The sequence below is a fragment of the Bactrocera tryoni genome, chromosome 2, assembly GCF_016617805.1.
Source record: "Bactrocera tryoni isolate S06 chromosome 2, CSIRO_BtryS06_freeze2, whole genome shotgun sequence".
Taxonomy (NCBI): domain Eukaryota; kingdom Metazoa; phylum Arthropoda; class Insecta; order Diptera; family Tephritidae; genus Bactrocera; species Bactrocera tryoni.
In genome coordinates, this window is record NC_052500.1 from 25069699 (window position 1) to 25078445 (window position 8747).

Consider the following 8747-nt stretch of genomic DNA (forward strand, 5'->3'; position numbering starts at 1 on the left):
ATTGTTTTAAAAAATAGCGGGTCGATTAGGTAACATAATTGAAAAATTTTTGCATTAGTCATTCCAATTTTTTTTTTTAACATTTTACTTTTATAGTATTTCAGGTTTCAAATGCACTTTATTTGAAGTCAATATCTTTAAAACTTATCATTTTATGCGCTGGCCGGATAACTTTTTTTTCCATTTTTTAGCTATGTTGTAATGAATACAAACTTAATTTCAATTTAAGTATATAAATTAATTTTTTAACACATCATTTTATAAATTTAACAATAAAATACTACAATATACTAAAAGACGTATACGTTTTAGCAATTTATAAGTTTAAACGATTTTAATAGATAATACAAATGAGGGTCGATAAGACCCATGGTTAGTAACCATGCGACATGATTTGAGGTTAGTAATGCAGGGTTAATAATCACATAACCCGATAACCCCCTTACCGTGAACAGCCTAACTATATACATAAATGAACATGTAACATATGGATATACGTGTGTGTTGATTTAAAACATTATTTACGATAATATAGAAAATCACACATATTGTATTTCTTATAAGAAAATATATTAGAAAAATATATATAATAATATTATTTATTCATTTCGACGATAGTAAGGCTACAGGCACAATACAACGGAAATATCCGTTTACATTGGAGAATGAACACTTTTTTACCCAACGGTCATTAGCCTCGTCATAGACTGACACACTTGACCAGTCGTCAGACTTAGGGCGGCCAATAAACCATAGCTTATTGTCCAACGACATGCCTGCAATACGAGCCCAGTCAGCATTCAAACAACAAATCTGCGAAAAATATTCAGTTTGAAACCGAAAGATTGGCAAAAATCAACTTCATTTACCTTAGACCAGGTGTTTCGCTGAGGATCATAACGTTCAACACTTTGTCTACTCTTAGCAGAATACGTGTCTAAAACATAAATATGACCCTTATGTACTTTTACCTGTAATGCAAAATCTAGAAATATATCAATCATTATATTTTAATCTAACTTACAAAAGGAAAATCACGACATTTTGTCATATCCGCGCAAGAAGTCCAAGTATTCGAACCCGGGTTGTAGCATTCGACGAGCTTTAAATCTCCATTCGTATTTTTACCTCCCACTATATAAATTTTGTTATTTAAAGTCACTGCTCTGGCTTTATATCTTTCAACAATCAAACTGCTCACGGACTCCCAACCATCGGATGGCGTATATCTGGAAATCAACAAAAAAAAAATAAAAATATGAGTTCCAAATATGACATTTAAATTGATATGAAAAGTATTGCGTTTGTTAGGTTAATGAGCGTCAACTAAGAAATTGTCTGATTTAAAAACTTGAAGTATTCTAAAGAAGTCGTTGGCAAAGTCAGATGGTGTGGGTGTACTTAAAGCCAGAGGTAGTTATTTGCCGAGGCAACGCTAAAACCTTTCTAGATTTCACTTTAAAAAGTTTTTGCAGTTGAGATCTGAGGAGCAAGAGCCTTGACTCAATACTCTCTTTCGTAAATATACTTATAAGTACTTTGTTTTGTACACCATCCACGTTATTCTTAAGCAACTTATCTAAAATCCTTTCACCATAAAAGTTAAAGTTAACCTGAAATTGTTGAAGCTCACAATCGCCAACGTCAGGTAATTCGGAACAGAATTATATATATTTACCTTTCCACCGACGACAAAACCTTTTTATCCTCTAAACCACCAATCGCGTAGATTTTATCATCTAATGCGACAACACAAAGACCGCATCTTGCTTGCTTCATGGCGGGAAAATTTTCCCATGTTTTATTTCGTATATTCAAGCTGCGGACGATGTTGGATGTGATACCACTTTTACAACCGCCAATAAATATTAAATTATCATCCTTTAAAATCATACAATAATACGTGTAATCGATTTCTAAACTCGCATATTCTTGCCACTTATCCTCAGCTTTGTTATATTGGACCAGATTTTTATTCATCTAATCCAAAAATATTTTTAATTTTATGTATATTTAGAATTTAAGATTATAATTTTTGAATATTAGCCGCAGTGCGCTTACCTCTGAGTGGCAAAGCGCCAGGAATGTTTTCTCACACGTAGCACGTGGTTCTGTAAATCGCATATTTACTCTTGTTCGTGCTGCAGGCTCTCTGATCCACGATATCGGCTGGAGGGCCAGCAGCTCACAACCAGGTAACGGCTGTATGTGTGTCCACAGAAAGTCCGCATCGAACTGGGTAAGCCGGAGACAAGCTATTAAAATTGGTAGTTGCTCTTGACGTGCAGGAACATCGTAATTGAACCAGCGTTTTATGGCATCGTAGGCATCTTCCTCACGAGTTATATTCAGATTGTCAGATTCGAGAATACGTTGCAATTTTTCTACATCAAAACTCAGAAACTCAACACGTCGGCTGATCTAGTATTATTAGAAACAAAATGTCGATTACACAAGTACCGATATTGCGAGGCATTATACTCACCTCTATGAAGTTCTTTATTTCGTATTCAATGAGTTTTTGCTTAAGGCGTTCACATTGGGTTTCTCGCTCAAGGGTGTAAGCAGCCTGTAATGTGTGTTCTTTGATATTTGTCATAAGGCAGTCCACACAACTATTTATGACATCATCCAATTGCAAAATGAGTGCCCCCTTTAGCATGGCACCGACATTGTTAACGGTAATGAGGGCCTCTCCGGTGTAACAAAAGGTTATTAGACGCTCAAAAATATCGCTATCGATATCATTCATCTCGATGTCGGGATTATTGCCTTGCTCGCCATTGAAAAGGTTCTCGAAGTAGGGACTCGCTGCAGCGAGTATCAAACGATGCGCGGGTACACTGTGCAGTCCAAAAATTATAAATATTAATGTAATGTTTTATGTAAGCTAAGGACAAAGTAATACTTACACAGCCGTTGGGTTTGAAACTTCAAATGTCACATCGATTAGAGACTGCTCGTCGTAGAAGCTAAGCAGTTTCGCCACTAATTTCTCCTTGAAGCGGTTCAGCCCACTGGAATTACTCTGTAGAGCAAGAGTTTGAGCACAACTCGTGGCCATTATTAGTTACTGAACTTTCCTTTTGTAATAAGAAAAAATATATGTTTATTTAATAAAATATTTGAAATAAGTGGTTAAATGCACTGGAAGTTCATTTTCAAGTTGTCTGGTAAGCACTATATCTGCGTCCGGTCAGTGACTGTGACCTTACCTTAGCAACTTTGGTGGCACGTTGAACACAGTGGCTTACAATAAGCTAACCGCAATACTAATTAACGTTCCAGAACCTGTACGAGTGGAAACTAAACAAAAATATGTCTTAATAAGCTTAAGATCTCTCGCTTTTGTAAATAGTTACGCTTTAAATGAGACCTCTGCAGAAATACCATACTTGAAGTAGCTCATTTTCCAGTCTACACCCAAAATCACTTTTTTTTAGTTTTTCACATGGAGTTTCTTTCAAAAAAAAAAAACAATAATAATAATCTTGGTCGATCCAACACCAGGCTGTTCATAGTTCTTTTGCGTGTCGAAAGGAGTTCGAAAATATTATGAACACCCCGGCCTGGGTTTTTTTTTTGAAGCGCGGCCGAGGGCAGCCTGTGAAGTATGAGTGTGCGAGGTACTTTTCAAAATACTCTTTATTTCTTATAAAACGCACTATAAATCCGGATATGTTTCAAAGTGTACATTGTCATTACAGCTAAGTGAACTAAATTCTGCAGAATTTGAGAAAATGTGTTACATGTGTTGTACATATGTATACAGTGTCTCACAACTAAAAAGATGCAGCAACGAAATGAGAAAGCGATTAGTAAAAATTCATGTTTATATTGCGAAATAATTTTTTTTACTAATTTATGTTAAAGCTTGTAGAATTAAAAAAACAACGCTAAAATTATTTATTCTTTACAAAAGCTTAAGTAAAAACATATTCGTATACCTAAGTAAATATAAGTTCACAGTCGAATAAAAAGAAATCAAGAAATCGGGTCTTAATAAAATATTTAACGAAAGTGATTTCCGTTAGATTGTACGGATCTACAGAAAATCGTCATTTCAGTCCAGCTTTAAGCAACAAAGTGAAAAAATTCTTGGAGAAAAGATTTATCCGGAAGCCATATGAATAGTGTTCAGGAAAGTTGGTTTCAATGGTCGAACAGCCCGATATATTACGCGCGTCGAAGGATTTGGAGAATTATTTTTTTTTAGGTTGGTAGTACTGTCAGTCACATTTATGTTAAATTTCATGTCAAAATATTCATTAGTGTTTGAGATACGTGTCGTTTTGTGAGCTGCTAAAAGTGAGTTTTCCGTTTTTTGGCGATGTCGAAATTTGTTGAGCAAAGAATTTGCATTAAATTTTCTGCTGTGGATACGTTGAGGATGGTGCAGAAAGCCTTTGGTGATGAGGCTATGTCTAAAAAAAATGTTTACAAGTGGTATAGTGAGTTCCAAGCCGGCCGTGAACGTGTCGAAGACGAAGAGTGTCCAGGGCGACCATCAACCTCAACCGACGAAGCTCACGTTCAACAAATCAAAGATTTGGTGTTGAAAAACCGTCGATTAACAATTAGAGACCTTGCTGATGAAGTTGGCATATCGAAAAGCTCAGCCAATACCATTTTGAAGGATGTTGTGGGCCTCAAGCGCGTCAAATATCGACTGGTACCGAAAACATTGAATTTTTTGGAAAAAATGCGTCGCGTTGAAGTGTGTGAAACGATGCTTTCCGACTACCAGGGTGTCATGAAACGCATTATAACTGGCGATGAGACTTGGATCTATGCTTACGACCCCGAAACAACCGATCAATCGAGCGAATATCGTGCCAAAAGAGAGCCGAGACCAAAAAAATCGCGCCAAAGTCGCTCAAAAATCAAGGTCATGTTGACTGTTTTCTTCGATTATCGTGGTGTTGTGCATTATGAATTCCTTCCAACTGGTCAAACAGTCAACAAGGAATATTATTTGAACGTTATGCGTCGTTTGCGTAACGCTATCCGCCTAAAAAGGCCGGAATTGTGGAAAGACAATTCTTGGTTTTTACACCACGATAATGCACCATCCCATACTGCCCTCGTAATTCGTAATCATTTCGCCAAAAACTCAACCCATATCGTTCCGCAACCACCGTATTCACCTGATCTGGCGGCGTGCGACTTCTGGCTGTTCACCAAGCTGAAAAGACCGCTCCGGGGACACCGTTTTTATACGATAGAGGAGATTAAAGCCGCAGCGAAGACGGAACTGAAGGCCATCCCGGAAAGTGGCTACAACCAGTGTTTCGAAGATTGGAAAATCCGTTGGCATAAGTGCATTGCATCGGCAGGGGATTACTTTGAAGGGGATGAAATTGATTTGGAAGAATAAATAAAGAATTTTCAAAATAAATACAATGTACAATTCTGGAATTCCGTAATTTTTATAGATGAGAGTAAATTCGAGCTGTTTAGATCGGATGGAAAGAATCTGTGTCTTGAGAAAAACGCTGAGCTGCAACCGCAAACTCTACGTAGCAGCGTAAACATTACAGAGGGGGGCGTATAATGGTGTGAGGATGCATGTCGAATTCTGGAGTCGGCAATTCGGAATTTATCGATAGTTTTATGAACAAGAGAGTGTTTCTGGACATTTTGAAACGAAATTTGCGCGAAATTAAATATCGCCGTCAACTTTCGGTACTACGAAGATAATAAACCTAACTTAAGTGCAGAGTGGTACAAAGTTGGCTTATTTGGAACTGTGCGCACATAGTACAAACACCAGCATTGCCTCCAGATTGAAATGCAATTGAGAATCTGTGGTCAGTAGTTTTGGATTGAGAGATTCGAAAATACGTAATTCGAAATAGTCGCTTGAAAACCGCCTTATAAGCAAAATGAAACAAAATTGCTCCTAGCGACACAAAGAAACCGCTGGAATACAAGCCTAAACGTATGAAAGCACTAATACATAGATACTAAGGGGTATACCATAAGCTATTGATCAACCTAAAATTTAAATTGTCCTTTAATGTATTGTATTTTTGTTTTCGTTACCGCATCATTTTCGCTATTGAAATGAACTGAAATTTGCTTTTGTTGTTGATTTAATAAAATAACTACAAAATCTGAATTTTTTAAGCATAAATTAAATGGTTTATCTGCCGCTGTTCAGTGATATTCTATATTTATAGTTTTTGGAAAATGAATTTGGTTTTCAGGTAATACTTTCCTTAGTACTTTTTATATGATTTCATCACTTGGGCTGAGCCATTGAACATAAACTAATGAAAAATTAATTTTTCGCTCTCAGATTTGCAATATTGGCGTCAAACGACAAAGTGAATTCCTTCTTTGGGGGTCCTAAACTAAACAGTTGCCTTATTTTTATTAGACACAAGTAAACATACATCCATACATATGTATGTACATACATACAGTGGCTCACAGATTATTTCGTGTGCTCTTTTATTTAAAAGAAAATGTGAAATATTTTCCATATCTTATTTTTTTTTTAAATCTTAACAAAAGGGGTTGAGACAGTGCTTGGTAAGTCATGCAATCCTGAAACAATAAGAAGGATTCTACGTAAAGCTGATTTCCATGGTAGGACAGCTCGAAACAAACCGTTTGTTAGTGAGCGTAACAAAAAGGCCAGGTTGCAGTTTGCTAAAAGATATATTAATAAAGACGAAAGCAAATTTAACCTCTTTGGTGCCGATGGAAAGTCTTTTGTATGGCGTAAGCCCAACACGGAGTTAGAACCGAAGAATATACGTGGCACAGTTAAACATGGCGGAGGACACGTAATGGTTTGGGGCTGTATGTCATCAGCTGGTGTCGGCAATTTAGTTTTTATAGACCAAAATATGGATAAAACCATTCATTTAAATTTACTTAAAAATAATATGCTACAAAATGCAGAAAAATTGGGCATTCGGGACAGGTTTAGATTCTACCAAGACAATGACCCGAAGCACAAGTCACAATTAGTGCATATGTGGCTTATATGCAACTGTCCTCATTTAGTAGAAACACCGGCACAATCGCCTGATCTCAACGTAATAGAAAATTTATGCAGTGTTCTCGAGAAAAACATTAGAAAGCATCATATTAGCAACCAACAAGACCTTAGAAGAGCGTTAGTAGCGGAATGGGAAAAAATATCTCCAGAATACACTGAAAAACTCGTTGGTTCTATGCAATCCCGGCTAAGATCGGTTTTAAAGCAAAAAGGTTACCCTACGAAATATTAATTTACAAAAAACTTCATTTAATTCTAAGAAACATTCATGTATTTTTAAGTTTCGTTAAGCACACGAAATAAGCTGTGACGTTGATTTACCTGGTATTTTGTTATTGTTGTATATATTATACTTAAGAGGAAATTATTTTGAATGTTTTTGTATGTGTTCGTAATGTAAAATAACTTTTCTTTGAATCTACATTTAAGATTTTTTAAAAATAAATAAGATATGGAAGATATTTCACATTTTCTTTTGAATAAAAGAGCACACGAAATAAATTGTAAGCCACTGTATATTTAATTTTTTTTCTTCTTAAAACTCAATTCACAAAGATAGGTGGCTTGACAGTCTTATTCGCTCAATTGCCCGATCAGCAAATTGAAAAGAACAACAAACACTTCGCCGGTTAAAGTTCCGCTAACAATAATATAAACATTGAACATTTTTTTGTTGTTATTTAATCTGAAATGCTGACTGGCATTTTGCGTCCGATCAGCGCAACAACTTGATATTTTGGTACAGAGTTTAAGCAGCTAAAGAGAAACTTCACTAGAAACGCGTAAATAATTGATGCTTACCCCGGTATTGCAATAAAGTGCAGCGCAACAATTATCAAATAGAACTGCTTTCCGATAATTCAGCACTTATGTATGTATATAAGTACACTTGTCGCAACTCTATATAAGAAGAACTGAACTTACTACCCTTGCGGTTCACACTATAATGAAGCTAAATCAGTTTTCTACACCACCGATCGTCAAGCCGTTGCTCTTTTTAGTCACTTTGGCTTCCAACAACTCAATTACAACAAACTTAGCGTTTTTTTAAGGAGTCAGTAGGGTAATCTGGCCTGTTTTTCTGACATTTTTTTTTTATAGAAATATTTATTCAACAATAGAACCTTTTTCACATATCATGAGGTATGTATGTAAGTATATCGTGCAGTGTATAAACAATTTTTTTCGGAATTTTTTGAAGACATCTGTCGAAGAAATGACTGGGTGAATGAGATGCGTTTTTTCACTGGCGGAAACTGGCGATTGGATCATCTGAAACAGAAAAACCCAATTTATTCTTAAAAAGTACGTGAATGGTTATCGTTCCTACTAGAATCATGAAAAACTGTTGATAAATAAAAAAGTAATTAGCGTTTTGTTTTTGAATTTTTCCCCATGTTTTTTTTACATAAATTTTGTCATAACATTGTCAATAAATTATAAAAATTATGAATCTAGTAGGAACGATGGCCAGACCTTTAGTAAACATTTAAAAATCTAAGCACATCGCCAGTTTAAAAAGGTATGTTTTGAGAAAAAATAAGTTTAAAATTTGAGATGTGCACTCCAAGCGCCCCGAACGTCGAGCGGTATTATTATTTTTGGACTTTTTTCGAAGCCTTCAAATGGTAAAGTGGGTTTCCACATTAATTCTATTCTATTTGTTAAAGGAAACAGAAAATGCAAAAAAAATTTTTTTGAAAAAAGATTACCCTACTGATCTCTTAAGGACAAT

The 8747-nt window shown here is 35.6% G+C and overlaps 1 protein-coding gene across 1 annotated transcript; it reads right to left on the bottom strand.

Moving 5' to 3' along the window:
- Window positions 1–581: 581 nt before the first annotated feature.
- On the bottom strand, window positions 582–7934 carry LOC120768323 (kelch-like protein 3). The gene is made up of 8 exons (XM_040094962.1): window positions 7814–7934; window positions 2913–3083; window positions 2486–2843; window positions 2062–2421; window positions 1679–1980; window positions 1025–1229; window positions 870–971; window positions 582–813 (listed from the first exon to the last, which is right to left on the bottom strand). Exons 2-8 carry the CDS (start codon window positions 3062–3064, stop codon window positions 604–606), a joined length of 1689 nt encoding a protein of 562 aa, XP_039950896.1. The 5' UTR covers window positions 3065–3083; window positions 7814–7934; the 3' UTR covers window positions 582–603.
- Window positions 7935–8747: the final 813 nt, after the last annotated feature.